Source organism: Theropithecus gelada, chromosome 1, assembly GCF_003255815.1.
Source record: "Theropithecus gelada isolate Dixy chromosome 1, Tgel_1.0, whole genome shotgun sequence".
Taxonomy (NCBI): domain Eukaryota; kingdom Metazoa; phylum Chordata; class Mammalia; order Primates; family Cercopithecidae; genus Theropithecus; species Theropithecus gelada.
Window position 1 is genome coordinate 54,748,525 of NC_037668.1, and position 17,420 is coordinate 54,765,944.

General features: G+C 50.8%; 1 protein-coding gene and 1 pseudogene across 3 annotated transcripts in view; both read left to right on the forward strand.

Annotated features, from left to right (window-relative positions):
• The window catches only part of WDTC1 (WD and tetratricopeptide repeats 1), a 79,068-nt gene extending 64,521 nt beyond the window's left edge, over positions 1 to 14,547 (forward strand). For 2 of the 3 annotated variants that reach the window (XM_025396450.1, XM_025396457.1), the window contains 8 exons: positions 267 to 382; positions 2,089 to 2,164; positions 2,776 to 2,884; positions 3,649 to 3,822; positions 6,908 to 7,143; positions 9,608 to 9,782; positions 10,995 to 11,187; positions 12,173 to 14,547. In XM_025396450.1, coding sequence (XP_025252235.1) covers positions 267 to 382; positions 2,089 to 2,164; positions 2,776 to 2,884; positions 3,649 to 3,822; positions 6,908 to 7,143; positions 9,608 to 9,782; positions 10,995 to 11,187; positions 12,173 to 12,370 — 1,277 coding nt within the window. In that variant the 3' untranslated portion in view covers positions 12,371 to 14,547. The remainder of the gene's footprint in view (positions 1 to 266; positions 383 to 2,088; positions 2,165 to 2,775; positions 2,885 to 3,648; positions 3,823 to 6,907; positions 7,144 to 9,607; positions 9,783 to 10,994; positions 11,188 to 12,172) is intronic. The other variant, XM_025396465.1, reaches the window with a different exon arrangement.
• Positions 14,259 to 17,373, forward strand: LOC112624726 (annotated as a pseudogene).
• Positions 17,374 to 17,420: the final 47 nt, after the last annotated feature.

Consider the following 17,420-nt stretch of genomic DNA (forward strand, 5'->3'; position numbering starts at 1 on the left):
CCCAACTCTGCCATGGACAAGCTATGTCACCTTCAGCAAATTACAGAAAAGAAACTCATTAAGGTTTAGTAAAATGGGATTATAATGACTAAATGAGATTAAATATATAAAGCAGCTGGCCCAGTGCATATAGTAAGGGCTCAACACTTGTAGCTGCTTTTATGCTAAAGTTGATTGGTATCATTTTTGCTATGACTGACTTCACACAATCTCATGCCCCTTTGAAGAGGACTGGGACCCTAGTATGACTGGGCTATTCCCTGCAGGTCACCTGCCAGTGAAGCTTCCTGACTATAACAACCGTTTGAGAGTGCTGGTTGCCACCTATGTGACCTTCAGCCCCAATGGCACAGAGCTGCTAGTCAACATGGGAGGGGAACAGGTATGTACAGCATAAGGTGGTTCTGCCCCATCATCATTCCATGCCCAGCAGCCAGGGGCGTGTACCTTATGTTCACTGCTGAGGCAGGCAAGACACAACAGCCTTATGGTAAATGATGTTACAGTGAAATGTGGTGGTGATGTGGCATCATTGGAGTTCCCAGAGAGGTGTCCTAGCTCAGTCTTTTTATTTAATTTTTTCTTAAGGAACTAGATAGAAATAGGATAGTATGGTATTTTGGTTAAGAATATGGAATTTGGAATTGGCAGACTTCTGTTCAAATGCTGGCCTGCTGTTTACCAGCTGTTTACTGTGACTTTGAGCAAATCTCTTTATTTTTCTGAGCCTCAGTTTCCTCATCTGCTATTTTCCTAGGGGGAAATCCCTGGGGCTCAGAGCATGCAGCTCAGAGCAAGCTATGGGTTAGGGCCAGCTTTGGGAAGTGTTCTTTGATAATGGCAGGTTGCTAAACCTTCTGTTTGTGTGCTCTCAGGATATTTAGTAAGCCTTGCATACATTTATTTACTCTACCAACACTGAGCACTTACTCTAGGACTAGCATTATTGTCCATATAAGAGAGACAAGTGGGAAATATGATCCATCCCCAGGCTGATGGGAGACATGACAAATGAAACAGTTAATGATGTTACAAGGCAAGGCCCAAATATATACAAAGGAAATGGGATGCAGAATAGGTGAGGATAAGCCAGACACTCCTGCACCTGTCCAAGGAATCGTGAAAGGCTCAGGAGTAGTGCCAGGGTAAATGTAAAATGAGACCTTTGGCTTTGTGACCTTTGAGGACTTCTTCACCTTTTTAAACATATGACACGTGATTTTTTTTTTTTTTTTTTTTTGAGATGGAGTTTTGCTCTTGTTGCCCAGGCTGGAGTGCAATAGTGCAATCTTGTCTCACTGCAACCTCTGCCTCCTGGATTTAAGCAATTCTCCTGCCTCAGCCTCCCAAGTAGCTGGGATTACAGGCATGCACCAGCATACCTGGCTAATTTTGCATTTTTAGTAGAGATGGGGTTTCACCATGTTGGTCAGGCTAGTCTCAAACTCCTGACCTCAGGTGATCCGCACACCTCACCCTCCCAAAGTGCTGGGATTACAGGCATGAGCCATCGCACCTGCCCTTCTTTTTTTTTTTTTTTTTTTTTTTTTGAGGCAGGATCTCACTCTGTCACACAGGCTGGAGTGCAGTGGTGCAATCTCGGGTCACTGCAGCCTCGACATCCCAGGCTCAAATGATCCCCCCACCTCAGCCTCCTGAGTAGCTGGGACCACAGGCACATGCCACCACACCTGGCTAATTTTTGTATTTTTTGTAAAGATGGGGTTTCACCATGTTGCCAGACTGGTCTCAAACTCCTGGGCTCAAGAAACCACCCTCCTGCCTCAGCCTCCTAAAGCACTGGGATTAGAGGCTATGCCACCATGCCCAGCCAAATGTGATTCTAATTAATCATAGTATTTCAAGCAGGGCTTTGGGTAGATCAGATAGCCCACCCTGAATGCCAGAGCTAGGAAGATTTTCCGGCCTGAAGTTTGCTGGAAACACCTTCTAGTATAGCTTGATGGTTCTATGCTCAACACTCACTGTGTTCCAAGACCCTGGTTCTTGAGAAGCAGTCCTGGTTACTGGTTCAACCACATCTTTACCTCACAGCTTCCATCTCTTTTTTTGTCCCCTCAACTCTAGGTCTATTTGTTTGACTTGACTTACAAGCAGCGGCCGTACACCTTCCTCTTACCTAGAAAATGCCACTCCTCAGGGGGTAAGTTCTCCCTTAGGGTATCTCTGCTGAGGCGGTGTAGGGGAGCTTGAGTGCATGCTACACCTGCTGAGAAGCCTGCCCTTTACTCTGGACGGTGATCCTCAAAAAGAGCAGATCTCTGAAATAACCCTGCCTATGCAGTAAGAAAGAAGATGACAATAGAGCAGAGATCTCTTAAAGAGCTTTGCATCACTGCCCTTTTTGCTTCCCTCTGGAAAGACAGGTTCCTTCCATGGCTTGGCTCTTGAGAACCTGAAGTAGTTCTCCTCTCCTTTGTATCCTGGCCCAGTGTTCTCATTGATTTCTTCCTGGGGCCTGCAGTTGATTTAGGTACATCCTCCCTCCATTCCCACCCCCAGCCCCAGCCCCAGCCCCAGCCCTAGCCGGAGCCCTAGCTGAGTAATGCCACAGTGAAGTTGTGTCTCTCACCAGCCAGCAGAGGGCGCACGGGCTTTTCTTTATGTCAGAACTTGCTTTCTGGGAATGGATCTTACTCAGAGTAGTCCCACGATGGAACCATCAGACCCTGTGATGGAAGCTGGAGGGCTGCCAGGAAGAAATGGGTCCTCTTCCTGAGTTGTTGCTGTCACTTTCTCACTATCTCCTGCCAGAAGTCCAGAATGGCAAGATGTCCACCAACGGTGTATCCAACGGTGTGTCCAATGGCCTGCACCTTCATAGCAATGGCTTCCGGCTGCCGGAGAGTAGGGGACATGTCAGGTGAGGCCAGCTGGCTTGTCCAACCCTCCAAGCCCCAGTTACACTATATGTACTGGAGGGAGGGACATAACCTGTAAATTTTCCTCCTGACCCACACCCACTCATGCATCCCAGAGAGTAAGGACCAAGGCAAAGAGGCTTCTTGGAGGGTGGCTAGTGTTTCCAGTGCCCCTCTGCCTGGCAGGACACTAGTCCTAGTCAGACTGTAGCTCTAGCCTGTTGGTACCAGTAACTGGGGTCAGGACCCAGGGGCTAGCTGCCTCTTGGCACTGAGCTCTCTCCAAAAAGGGGCTGCATACAAATGGGCCTCCCCATTATATTATTCCCCATCCTATAGCATATCCTTGCCTCTTTTCTCTGCCAGGCCTTGTGCTAGGCTTTGGATACAGAGGCGCTCAAATTCCCTAGCCTTGAGAGAAATAGAATTCTTTAGACAGTGATCCATAGGAGGGACTCGGGTGGTCATAAAGTTCAGCTCAGTATGGAGGCAGGTGGTGTCAGCTACTGCCATGCCCAGGAGTTTAAGTACAGCTTCATTTCTGCCCTTCCTCTTTTCACTGGCTGAGAGTATTTGGAATGGTGTCTGTTCCCTATCACGGTAATAGGTAATAGCCCAGGCCAGGGTAGTGGTCCCCTCTTCCAGAAAGCAGTCAGATCCCAGGAGCCAAGAAAACCTGGGTGACCCTCAGGCTGTGTTACAGACTTCCTGAGGGGCTGCTCTGACCTTCTTTGACTGTTCTGACTTGGCTCTGTTTCCCCTGCAGCCCCCAAGTAGAGCTACCGCCATACCTGGAGCGTGTGAAACAGCAAGCCAATGAGGCTTTTGCCTGCCAGCAGTGGACCCAAGCCATTCAGCTTTACAGCAAGGCTGTGCAGAGGGCCCCTCACAATGCCATGCTTTATGGAAACCGAGCAGCAGCCTACATGAAGCGCAAGTGGTGAGTGGCCACTGCAGAGGGGATCTGGGTCAGGATGAGGGACAAAGCAACTGGACCAAAAGGCAGAGGCCTGATGGAGCCAAGTTGCCAAGGCATCCAGGGAAGGTGGCAGGAACATATTGCTGCCTCTAAGGGCTTCTTGGCCTCTCCTCCCCACCTCCAGGCTAATGGTGGGCAGGCGCCAATCAAGCACTAAGGAAGCTCACAGTTATGTGGAACATGTTCAAAGCTAGTTCCTACATGGCATATTATTATAAAGTGCTGTGGCCCCTGGGGAAGTAGGAGTTGAGGATTGTTAGTCCCAACTGTTGGAGAACTGGACTTTGAAGAGCAGTGGAGTCTTGCTAAGTGGAAATGAGGGGTTTGGTGAATTCAGTTGGTATGTGTCTAAAATATTCTGCAGTCCCTTGGCCCCCGCTAAGGCTTGCTTTCTGTGTTCTTAGACCCTTTGGACTGAGTACAAACCATATCCCAGAAATCCAAAGCTGGCTATGGGTCACGCTAGGGTATGGTGGCTGGTAATAAAGAAGTAGACCATATCCGAAAGAACTCCTCATCTTTGGAGACCATCAGGGCCCCCAGCCCTTCTGCCTGCAGCACCAGCAGGCAAGCAGACATGCAGACCCCGCCCCCCATCCCCCAGCCAGGGCCAGGACTAGAGATGGATAGAGCTGGGCCCACAGCCATTTCTGCTCCGTCTGGCATCCGTCGGCTCTGCCCAGACAGACAGGCCAGCTGGTGTGCCATCGTCTGGCTGCAACTAGGCAGGCCAGAGAGGAAAGCTTAAGAAACCCACCCAAGTCAGCAGGATGGTAGTGCTAGGTAGGAGTGGGGAAGATGCTATCCCCCAGCCTTAGCTGAGGCATCAGGAGTTGGCCAAGGGCTCAAGTGGCAGCCAAACCCAGGAGATGACTGTTTTGGGTGAATCCTGAGTTGATTCACCTCTCTGTCCAACAGTTGGGTAGAACTCAGTGGTCCTCATCTAAGCTGTAGGCTGAGAGCTCAGCTTCACTCCTGCATTCTTGCTAAGTGAGGTTGGTGTTTTCCCAATCCATATGTGCCCTCAGCATGTTCTCTGAGCTCCTACTATGTGCTAGGTACTAGGAACACAAAGTTCCTGTGCTCCAGAGAAGCCGCCAGACAGCGGGTAAAGTAGTGGACATACTTCAGCATTAAAGAGATAGAAAGCAGTGAGTCTTGTAAATGGTCAGGTAAAGGGCTGTGGGCATCAAGAAAAGTGGGGTCGCTTTAGCTGGGGAGCAGGGAAGCATCAGAGAGACATGGCGTCTGAATGGGCTTTAAGTGTAGGCAGGCTTAGACAGGAGATGAAGGAGAGGAGGGGCCTGTGGGGGAAGGACATTCCAGGGAGATGAAATGGTGTGAACAAAGGCGTGGGGGTGGGGGACTGACTGAAGAGCTTGTTTGCAGAACAGCAAATCCATTTGGCTGGAGCAGAGGGTTCGGAGAGGGACTGGCAGGAGATGAGTCTGTGAGGTAGCCTGGGGCCGGCCTAGGGAGGGCTTGGAATGCAGAGCGGTGACGTTGGCCTCGATTCAGTGCATGATGGGCAGCTACTGGAGAGTTCTGAGCAGGAGAGGGATGTGCCGAGGGCTGTCCTTTCAGGGAGATTGATCTGGCAATGAGTCTAGGAAGGGTGAGCCCTGGGGCCAGCCTGCTCTCTACCCCCATCCCCACATGCCTGCCAGTGACCCCTAGAATGTCACACTCTGTCCTAGGCCAGTCTCCCCAGGGCTGCCATCTGCTCCTGGATGCAGTGGGAGCTGTCACCCTCTGGCTCCTGGCTGGTCTCTGGTCTGGCTCTCCCCAGGAGCTCAGAGGGGCACCTTGCAGGCAGTAATTGGGTTTCCACACAGTGCCTGCTCCTTCGTCACAGCCACTCATCCTGACGCAGGCCACACCATTGAAGCAGCTCTGTTTCCTGCCTGCCCCCACATGGGCTGAGCTGCTGGTTGCTGGTCTGAGCATGGCTGCTTCAAGGACTGGGTGCTCCCTCTGAGTGCTGCAGAAGGAGGCTCGGGAAGGACCTTCCCATGTCAGACCTGCCTTAGCCATGCCGGATTGTTGTGAGCTGTGCCCTTGGAGAAGGGGCCATTAACTCTAGGGGGTGTCTCTTACTGGTGCTTGGCACAGTTGAGTCGTAGGCCTACCCCAGCCCAGTTGGAAAAAAAAAAAAAAAATGGCTTCCAAAGAAGCAGCTCCTGTGGGGCCCGTCTGGCTCTCCAGACAAGAGGCAAAGACAGGTCTGTGGGTGCTGGGGGAGTGTGCTTCCTATATTCTGGCACAGGGTGGGAAAAGGAGGGGCTTCTCTGACCTCCTTTCACTTCCTCTTTCCCCACTTCCCCACTAAAAGCACTCCCACTTCCCTTCATCCATGCTTCAGGAGGTTGGAGAAGTGAGTGGGGACGATTTGGAGCTCCTGGTGTGCACAACCCCCCTTACCATCAGCTTCCAGAGAGCCGACTCTGCCAGACTGTCAGGCCCCATCCTCCAGCCCCAGGAGGTAGAGGCCACAGCTGCTGTGGATCAGTCAGCCAGGACAGAGGGGGGTCTGGCTGAGGGCTTGCTGCCTGCTGATCAGACCCTGCGTCCCCAGCCTGGCACTTCTGGCTTCCCCAGACCACAGAACTGTCCTTGAGGGCCCCCTGCCTTGGACATGGCTTTGAAGGCCAGCTGGGGGTGATTTGAGGAGGTGGATGGGGGAAGAGAGAAGGAGGGCTTGGGGAGCCTGTGGTGGGCAAGATGCCAGGCCTTCTGCTGCAGAGCTGCAGGTGCCTGGGGTGAGCCAGTGTGCAGTTGCACTCTGTGCCCAGCAGAGGGCAGCCTGACACCAGCTTTTGCCACCCTCAAGACCTCAGGGTTTCCTGGCTTGCTCCTTAACCATACTGTCTCCTGATGGGGGAGGCCTGGGCTGAGCCAGGATTCTCTTCGTCCTCAAGTCCCCTTGCCATGAGATAGATCTGTCAGTGGTGGGCCGGGGTGGCCACAGGAAGTAGAGGAGACTGAGTGGGGACCCCTTGCTTGCCACGTGGCTCCACCTCTAAGCCACTCTTCCCCACCTTCCCAGGGATGGTGACCACTATGATGCCCTGAGGGACTGCCTCAAGGCCATCTCCCTAAACCCATGCCACCTGAAGGCACACTTTCGCCTGGCCCGCTGCCTCTTTGAGCTCAAGTATGTGGCTGAAGCCCTGGAGTGCCTGGACGACTTCAAAGGGAAATTTCCGGAGCAGGCCCACAGCAGCGCTTGTGATGCATTGGGTCGTGACATCACAGCTGCCCTCTTCTCCAAAAATGATGGTGGTGAGTGGGCACTGGGGAGGGGGTGCTGTTACTCTTTCTCTTTGAGATGCTGCATGACATTCTGGAGAGGTCATGGTTCCGGGATTGGAGAGGCCTGGGTTCAGATGTTGATTCAGAAACCATGCAACCTTGGGGCAGTTACTTGGTCTCTCTCTGAGAGTGTTTCCTTGTCTGAAAAGGACGGAGACATGCCAGCACGTCCCACTGAGCATTTCTATTGAGGATCAGCATGTTTAAATGGCATGTTTAAAGCACCTGGGGGAGTGCCTGGTGCCCAGAATAGGAGGAAGCTGAGCTCAGTCAGGCTCCCACTAGGCATCCTCACCTGCTCAGACAGGGCCCTGGTGGTTCCACTTGGGCATCTGAGAAGCAGAAGCTGGTCGTTGTGTTTGTTCCGAGTGTACAAGTGCAGCAGAGACAATAGCGCAGAGCAGTAGAAATGCCTCAGGCTTGGAACGTGGGGCCTTGGTTCCAAATGCAGCTCCACTACGTGACTGTGTGGCTTTGGAGAAAGCACAGCCTCTCTACCTACTGCCTTACCTGCGCAAAGAGCACGAAGCCCTGCCCAGCTCACTTCAATGTGCTGGAGAATGAACTGGGCCATTGGAGTGTGGTCTGTGAACATGAACGGTGAGCTCACAGGAGGCAGACATGGATCTTCACCTCTCTCCTTTGCAGTTTACCAACCATGTGATAAATTCATTTGTTTAATGAATAGTTATCAGACACTTGCCATGTGTCAGGCACTGTGCTGGGTCCTGGGAATAGAGCTGTGACTAAGTCAGATGGAATTTCTGTGTTTATGGCATGTACAGTCTAGTGAAGGAACCAAGTGATAAAGGAGAAACAAAAAGTATGACAAGTGCCATGGGGCCTGAATGGTGTGTGTGTTGGGGGGGGCTTGATGGCATTCTGGGGTTCTTCAGGAAGAAACATTTAAGCTAAGATCTAAAGGATCCAAAGGAAGCATTAACTAGATACAAAATATAGCTGTGTGGCCTAGTGCAGTGGCTCACGCTTATAATCCCAGCACTTTGGGAGGCCGACATGGGAAAATCGCTTGAGCCCAGGAGTTCAATATCAGTCAGGACAACATAGCAAGATCCCATCTCAACAAAAGAAAAATTTTAAAAATTAGCCAGCCGGGCGTGGTGGCTCAAGCTTGTAATCCCAGCACTTTGGGAGGCCGAGATGGGCAAATCACGAGGTCAGGAGATTGAGACCATCCTGGCTAACATGGTGAAACCCCATCTCTACTAAAAAATACAAAAAATTAGCCGGGCAAGGTGGCGGGCGCCTGTAGTCCCAGCTACTTGGGAGGCTGAGGCAGGAGAATGGTGTAAACCCAGGAGGCGGAGCTTGCAGTGAACTGAGATCCGGCCACTGTACTCCAGCCTGGGCGACAGAGTGAGACTCCGTCTCAAAAAAAAAAAAAAAAAATTAGCCAAGGATGGTGGCACACACCTGTAGTCCCGGCTCCTCGGGCAGTTGAGGCAAGAGGATCACTTGAGCCCAGGAGGTCAAGGCTACAGTGAGCCATGATCACACCACTGCACTCCAGCCTGGGTAACAGAGCAAAATCCTATCTCCAACAACAACAACAACAAAGTGTAGCCGTGGGAGATGCAGAGCTCCTGGCATATGGACCAGGATGCTCCAAGGCCCTGAAGCAGGCACGAGTGAGTCACTTTTAAGGAACTGAGAAAACTTGTGTGAATACCTGTCACTTAACTGATCAGTGTCTCTCATTTGGAACCCTAATAACTTGTCTTCCAGAGGGTAAGGGCATGGTCCTTACTGCCCTAAGCGCTACGAATCTGTTTATAAAAGTCACCCAGGCTGGGCTCGGTGGCTTACGTCTGTAATCCCAGCACTTTGGGAGGCAGAGGCAGGTGGATCACCTGAGGTCAGGAGTTCGAGACCAGCCTGGCCAATGTGGTGAAACCCCACCTCTACTAAAAATACAAAAATTAGCTGGATGTGGTGGCACATGCCTGGTAGTAATCCCAGCTACTCAGGAGGCTGAGGCAGGAGAATCGCTTGAACCCTTGAGGTGGAGGTTGCAGTGAGCCGAGATCATGCCACTGCACTCCAGCCTGGGTGACAGAGCGAGACTCCATCTCAAAAAGAAAAAGAAAAAAAAAAAAAGTCACCATTCTCTCTTTGCTAGTGCCTCACTCTACCCTCCCCTGCCTCTCATCTCCACAGAAACACACTTTGAGTCTCTGCATCCTTAGGGCTTTCAGGCCCTCCTAGCATCAAAGGTCTCCTTGTGAACATCCTCAGGGGCTAGATCCAAAGATGCATCTTCCTCACAACCTTTCCCCAATTTTCCAGGATAAGGGTGGAGGCAGGTAGCTCTATGTTGTCAGACTTTAGACTGAAAACAGAGCCATAGGTGGGGGGAAATAGGGAAGCAGAGAAAGGAACAGGACGCTTACCTTTTCTGGATCTCTGCCCCCAGAGGAGAAGAAGGGACCTGGTGGTGGCGCCCCAGTCCGCCTCCGCAGCACAAGCCGCAAGGACTCCATCTCAGAGGATGAAATGGTGCTGCGGGAGCGAAGCTACGACTATCAATTCCGCTACTGCGGCCACTGCAACACCACCACGGATATCAAGGAGGCCAATTTCTTTGGCAGGTCCGAAGCCCTGAAGAGGAGGGTGCAGCCCAGTTGGCAGCAGGAGGTTGAGTGGGGAGTATTAGGGCATAATGGTTTTAGAGAAGAATCTCAAATCCCTGCTCTGCCTCTGTACCCTTGGGCAAATGGCTTCACCTTTGTCAGCCTCTGAAGTTTTTTCATCTATGAGATGACCAACCTGCCATGCCCACTTATGAGGCCATAACAAGGACTAATAAGATAATCCAAGTAGAGCCTCCAGTACAGTGCCTGGACTACTCCTTCACCCCGCCCCCCCCCCCACCTCCTTCTCCTTCTGTCTGCATGTGCCAGAGCTTGGTTGCTTTATCTGCATTCAGGGAGCCTCCTTCTGTTTGGGAGTGAGGCAGCAGCCCTCCAAGGCTGGGGATCTTGGCACATCTGTTTTGTGCTCAAAACTGTGCCCTGGGTACTAAGGGACAAACTCTGTGTTTCAGACACCATCACCCCCACCCCTCATTTGTAGATGTACTTTCTTTGGGTAGGTGAGACACATGAACATGAATCAATAATTTCTCTATAGGCAAGGCACAGTGGCTCATGCCTGTAATCCCAGCACTTGGGGAGGCTGAAGCGGGAGGATCGCTTGAGCCCAGGAGTTTGAGACCAGCCTGGACAGCATAGACCCCCATCTCTACAAAAAATTTTTAAAATTTTCTGGGTGTGGTGACATGCACCTGTAGTCCCAGCTATTCAGGAGGCTGACATGGGAGGACCAGTTAAGGCCACAGTGAGCCATGATCATGCCACTGTACTCCAGCCTGGGTGACAGAACGAGACCTTGTCTCTAAGAAAAGAAAGAATCCATCAAGATGCCCTCTAAATGTCAGTGGTGTGTGAGGGGCTACATGGGGATTCTGGATGCCAGAAGCCTGGGACTGCTCAGGGAAGGCTTAGAACAGGGTATTTTAGAGACCCGAGAGATGATGTAAGATGATCCTGGCCCAAGGAGGGAATAATGAACTGTGGGGGAGACTGTCTTGGAGAAATCCAGGCAGTTGCTGGCCCTGGGTTTAAGAGAACAGTGACCAGGGCTATGTACATGGAGTTCTGGGTCAAGTGCACACCCCAGCGTGTGGGGGACTGAGTGGCTGCAGACTTCCTTGCTCCCCCTTTACCTAGGCCATGCAGCCTCTGCTTGAGGCTATAGGGCAGTACCCCACCTGACCTCCCTGCCCTTTGCCCCCCCGCCAGCAACGCTCAGTATATCGTCAGTGGCTCTGACGATGGCTCCTTCTTCATCTGGGAAAAGGAGACCACCAACCTGGTCCGTGTGCTCCAAGGGGATGAGTCCATTGTCAACTGCCTGCAGCCACACCCCAGCTACTGCTTCCTGGCCACCAGCGGCATCGATCCTGTTGTGCGGCTCTGGAACCCCCGACCAGAGGTGAGGGTGCAGTCAAGGTGACCAAAGCCAAGCAGAGAGGAGGGCAGGGACTCTGTGGAAAGCTCCAGTGGAGCCTGCTAACGCAGGGAAGAGAAATGAGCCACCCAGAGGCTAGAAGCTGCTGAGTATCTCTTATCTTGGGGCCCAAGGCTGTGTCCTCAGATTCCAGAAGCTCCAAATGCAGTGGCAATTGCCTAGAAACTGTACAGAGGCCCTGGTCACAAGGGAGCTATGCAGGCTTTGGCATCTGGTAGGCCTAAGTTTGAATCCAGTCTCCTCACTGCCTGAGAGACTTCATCTCTGACCCAGGCTTTTAATCATCTGTACATGGGGAATGGGAATGACAGCATCACCTTGAAAGGTTGCAGTGAGGAGTAAAGAAGAGATGCCTGTGAAGTGTCCAGCCCACAAGGACACTTAGGACAGTGTAGTCTCCTCCACTCCCAGGGTGGGTAGCCAGGGAAGCTGGCTTGGTGCCTCCCCTTCCCCTCTGCCCTACTGCTTCCCTCTTCCCAGCTGGCAAAACGAAAGTCAAGTGGTATGTCTGATTCCCAAGATAATTTGCTGTGACTTTTAAAGAGAGGACTCCTGTAGGATTCCCCGTTGAGGGGAGAGGAGAAAGAAAGATGAAGGAAGAGTTGCTGTGGCAACAAAACAGAGTGGGGTGGGGAAGTTGTGTCTGCCCCTTGTCCCAGGTGTCCCAGTATGTGTGTGCAACATATCCTGGTGTGTACTGTCCCCCACGTATGTCCCAGCATGTTATGACCTGCCTATATATCCTGAGGTGGCATGTCTCCCCATATATATTCCAGTGTGAGCACCCCCAACAATATGTAGTACAGTTGTGTGTACACCTCCTGGCATGTACGTGTACCTCCCCCTATAGATAGTTAAGTCTGTGTATTTCCCTCCCCCGCCCCATACGTGTACCCTGGTGCCTCTCCCTCCCTGAGCCTCATGTGTGTTACCCCTTTCTCCACCACAGAGTGAAGACCTCACAGGCCGAGTCGTGGAAGATATGGAGGGTGCTTCGCAGGCCAACCAGCGGCGCATGAATGCAGACCCGTTGGAGGTGATGCTGCTCAACATGGGCTACCGGATCACAGGCCTGAGCAGTGGAGGTGCCGGGGCCTCTGATGATGAGGACAGCTCTGAGGGCCAGGTGCAGTGCCGGCCCAGCTAGACCCTCCAGCCCTGGTCCCCAGCCCCTGCTACTGGCTGGACTCTCCGCCCTGGGCAGGAGGTTGGGGGATTGTGTTTTGGTTTGTCTTCCCCACCCCACTTTTTTTCATTTCCCCTGTTTTGTTTGTTAGTTTGGCATTAGGGGTGGAGGTTGCTACAACTTGCTGGCTTTCAGACTCTGGGCTGATTGTCCCCTGACTATCCCCAGCCCTAAAAAAAAGAGCAGGAGGGGATACCCCTCCATATGCCCCCCCCCCCCACCTCCTGCTTCCATGTCCCTGGAGGGCTCTGGCCTGCCTCAGAATCCCTTCTGCCTCAGGTGGGGAGGAACAAGCTGAACTGTCTTCAGGGACTGTCCTGCCCTTCAGCTGGCAGCAGGAGGGGGAGTGGGATTCCCAATTGGTAAGGGCTCACCTTGGCCTGTTGCCACTCTTGCTCCCAAGCCTGCAAGGCTAGCTCCCCTGTGGTCTTCAGGAAAGGTTTTGAAAAAGGATGGGTCCCACCCTCCCCGCAGAGCCACTAGTGTTAGAGCAGAACCAAAAGGAAGGACGGGAGCCCTGGAGTGGGCAAGACCAGGCTACCTGCTGAGGTCGCAGTGGAGCACCCTCACTCCTCTCCTGGCTACTAGCTCTGGCCCTGCACCTACTCTCACTGGCCACCTCTGGAGGCTCTGCCTTTCCCAAGGGCCCTGGCAGAGGGTGGGGCACTGCACCTTACCCCACCCATCCATGCCAGCACTTCTGCACTACGGCCGTTCTCTTGGGCGCTCCTCAGCCTCACTGTGACCTTTCTGCCAGAGCTCCCAGCCAGGCCTACTCTGCTGAGGTGGCGCTTCCTGCTAAGGGCCCTTCTCTGTCCTTTCTGCCCGCCTTCCCATCCCACATGCTGAGCCGCCACAAAGACCAAAGAAGTGATGGCTTTTCTCTGTCCCCTGCTGCTCTGAGGGGAGAGGGGTGGGTCTCCTGAGCCACTCAGATGGGAAAGTCCCTTACTCGGCCCCTCCCTCCCCAGCAGCCCCAAGCTTTACACTGGATGCAGCAATCAACCCACCACTCACCAGGCCTCCCCTCCCCTCTGCCCCCTGGCTCTTAGCTCCAGCTGCTCCAGGTAGTTGGTTCATCCTTCCCCCTCTCTCCCTCCCTGCTTCCCCTCAGTGCTTACTTGGCTCCAGCCCTCCAGCTGCAGCCCCTGGGGAAAAGCAGCCTCCCTTCTCCTCTCCCTCTCCTCCCTCCCTCCCTTCCTCAGCCCCTGTCTCTGCCAGGTGCCTCCTCTCATTCAGGCTTCAGAGCAGCCCTGGAGACAGGAGGGCCATGTTAAAAGCTTTTTCACAGTTTTAAGAAGACAAGGGGAGGGTGAGGATAGTGGTGGGGGGTCTGGCACCATCTCATTGCTTTAATCCCAGCAACACAGGTGGCAGCTTCTCCCCCTTCCTTCCCACCCCAGTCCCTCTTCCCATCCCTCTCTTCTAGCTTGGTAATGAAGTATATTTATTGGTGACGGAAACAGCTGCTGCTGCTTCTCCTGCTGCTGGGCCCTGCTCCCCTGTCTCTTCTCCGTGACCTTTCTCTAGCCAGGGAGAAGGGAGAGCAGGAGTATTGGGACTGGGCCCTGGGGCCCAAGTACCAGCTGGGTCCCCTTTGCTTTCTTGTGTTCCAGCCACCTGCCATTTCCTCCCTGCCTCCCACCCTCCCTCCCTGCCTCCTGTCCTGCTTCCCACCCCCTGCCCGCCCAGCCTGGGCCCTGCAGTGTGGAGAGACACATAAGCCTTACTGTCCTCTGGGGGCAGGAGCCGAGCCTTTTTGTTGCTCCGCTCCCAGGAGAGTGAGGGTGACGCAATTGATTAAAACCATTTTGTTCTAGGTGTGGCTGGTGGCATTTGTGGGGTGCAGATGGGTATTGGAACCAAAGTGAGGGCACCTGGTCCCTCACTTCTGTAGCTCTATGACTTTGAGTAACCACACCTCTACTGGGCAGAATCCTGCCTTGAAGGGTCACTGTGAGCAGTGACCACCCCGCCCAGCAGGACTGAGTGCAGAGCCGAGCTCTCATGGCTGTGATTTGTAGTCATCAGCTTTCACTCTCCAGCTGTTTTTTCATCAGTAAAATAAGGGGCTTGGAATCTTAGTGGTTTTTCAAACCAATTTACATTGTGACCCAATATACACATGATTACTTGTATATATATGCGTGTGTGTGTATATATATATATATAAAATGAACAAAAGTTTTACATAATATTTACCCTTGCTACATGCAATGTGCTCTGCTTACCTTTCTGTTTTGTTAGGGAAAAAAATATGGTTATAACCCACTAAATTGATTTCACATATGCAAGTTTTTGATGTGCCCTGGATTAAATAATCTCTTAGACTACAGGTTCCTGAACTTTCTCAGCTCACAGCACCATTACCATCTCAGTAATTTTTTCATGGAGCCTCTAAGCCAAAAGAAATACCTAACAGTTCAATTTATTAAGTAGTTAAGCCCAAATAACTTAAAAAGTATTTATGTCCTAACAAGTTAGTTGCCATTTAAAAAATAATACATCTGAATTGGAAGAAACAATATTTCATTCTTTTTTTTTTTTTTTTTTTTCTTTTTGAGACGGAGTCTTGCCTGGCTAATTTTTTTTTTTTTTGTATTTTTATTTTTATTTTATTTATTTTTATTTTTTATTTTTATTTTTTTGGAGATAGAGTTTCGTTTTTGTCCCCCAGGGTGGAGTGCAATAGCGCGATCTCTGCTCACTGCAACCTCTGCCTCCCAGGTTCAAGCAATTCTCCTGCCTCAGCCTCCCAAGTAGCTGGGATTACAGGCGCCTGCCACCACACGCAGCTAATTTTTTGTATTTTTAGTAGAGACAGGGTTTCACCACCTTGGCCAGGCTGGTCTCAAACTCCTGACCTCAGATGATCTGCCCGCCTCAGCCTCCCAAAGTGCTGGGATTACAGGCATGAGCCACCGCACCCGGCCTTCATTCTTAAACAACTGCAATTACTAACGGAATCTATGCCGCCCATTGGGCACTGAACAACTTGTTAAATTTTCTAATGAAAGCAGATACTGCTACCTTCATTTCCTGTCCCACATCGACTTTCATTTGCTTTTTATCACAGTAACCACTAAAGACCCAGCTTCTTAAAGATGACATAATCAAAAGGATTGTGGCATAATCTAATAATGGAACTGTGAACTACCTTGAGCTAGTAGTTCACTCATTAGCCAAAGATGTTGAGTATCTTTCAAAATATCCTACTTTGCCCCCTGTGAATTTGCTGTGGGTGCCCTCAGGTGCCTTGATGCACAGTTTGGGAACTGTGGTGTAGTCTATGGGAACAGTAGTTTCACTACTGAAACTACTGAGAGGTCCTGCCAGAAATACCATAGGTGGTATTATAAAGCAGATACTATGGGCTGGTATTATTCCTTTGTGTACCCAAATTAACATCTGCAGAAGCTTCTTGAAGGCATTTCCAGACCAGGCAAAGAAGGGACAGTGTTCCAGACCAGGGAGTAGTGCAGAGTCCCAGGTTCCTTCATGAGCCCTGAATGACTCCATTTGGCTGGATGGTAGAGGGTGGACTGGAGGGGCAGTCAAATTGTGAAGGATTTCCTGTGCTTGGTGAGAGACCATAGACTTGATCCTGTAGGCAAGGGAGGCATTGGAAGACTTCACCAGGGTCTCCTTTTCATTTGGAGTTGGTACTCCATTTTTTAAAAAAATTAATAGCCTTTACTTTCTAGAGCAGTTTTAGGCTTACAGAAAATTGAGCAGATAGTATAATGAGTTTCATATACCCGTCTTTCCCCAGCTCAATTTTCCCAATTATCAACATCTTGCATTAGTACGTTGTTATAATTAATGAACCAGTATTGATACATTATGGTAACTGAAGTCCATAGTTTACATTACGGTTCACTCTTTGTGTTGCACAGTTCTATGGGTTTTGACAAATGCATGTCTTGTATCCACCACTACATTGTCATACAGAATAGCACCTTGTCCTCAACCTATTCAGTCTTCATTAGCATCCCCCCAAAAAAGTACTTAGGAATAAATCTAACAACATATGTACAAGGTTTGTATGAGCAAAACTACAAAACTGATAAACCAAGGAAGATCAGGTAAATGGAGAGATGGTCCATGTTCACGTATAGGAAAACTCAATATTAGGATGTCAGTTCTTTCCAACTTGATCTCTAGCTTCAACATGATCCTGGTCATAGTCCCAGAAAGTTATTTTGTGAGTATCACCAACTGATTATTCTAAAGTTTACATGAAAATATAGAAGACCCAGAATAGTTCCACTGTTCCACCTTCTTCTGCTTCTCCTGGTGCTGTTTGTGTGCTCATTCATTCTGTGCAGACCTGGTGCCTCATTTGTGAAGCAGCAGCTGAGGAGACTCCAGCACTCACGTGGCTAAAAAGCCCAAGGAAGGAGTCAAGACTGAGAATAACAATCATTAATTTGAAGGTAATAGGGCAGGATGGTTCTGTGGTGCAGTTTAAGATTAAAAGTCATATACTGGCCGAGTGTAGTGGCTCACGCCTGTAATGCCAGCACTTTGGGAGGCTGAGGTGGGTGGATCACCTGAGGTCTGGAGTTCGAGACCAGCCTGACCAATATAGTGAAACCCCATCTCTACTAAAAATACAAAAAAATAGCCGGGCGTGGTGGTAGTCTCAGCTACTCGGAAAGCTGAGGCAGGAGAATTGCTTGAACCCGGGAGGCGGAGGTTGCAGTGAGCCAAGATCGCACCACTGCCCTCCAGCATGGGTGACAGAACAAGACACCATCTCATAAAAGAAAAAAAAAAGAGTCATATACCACTTACTTGAGTAATGAAAGCCTGTTGTGAAGGACAGAGTTTGTCAGTGAGACAGATCAGATTCTAGTTTGACAGGCAACCAGTCAATGAAACAAACACACCTGCACAGTTGGAAATGGAGGATGAAGATAACAATTGATGTGTTTCAGCAACAGACAAGAAGTATCTACTGAAAAAGGAACCTGCCTCTTTACTCTAGAACTTTGTTCTTATAGATCAA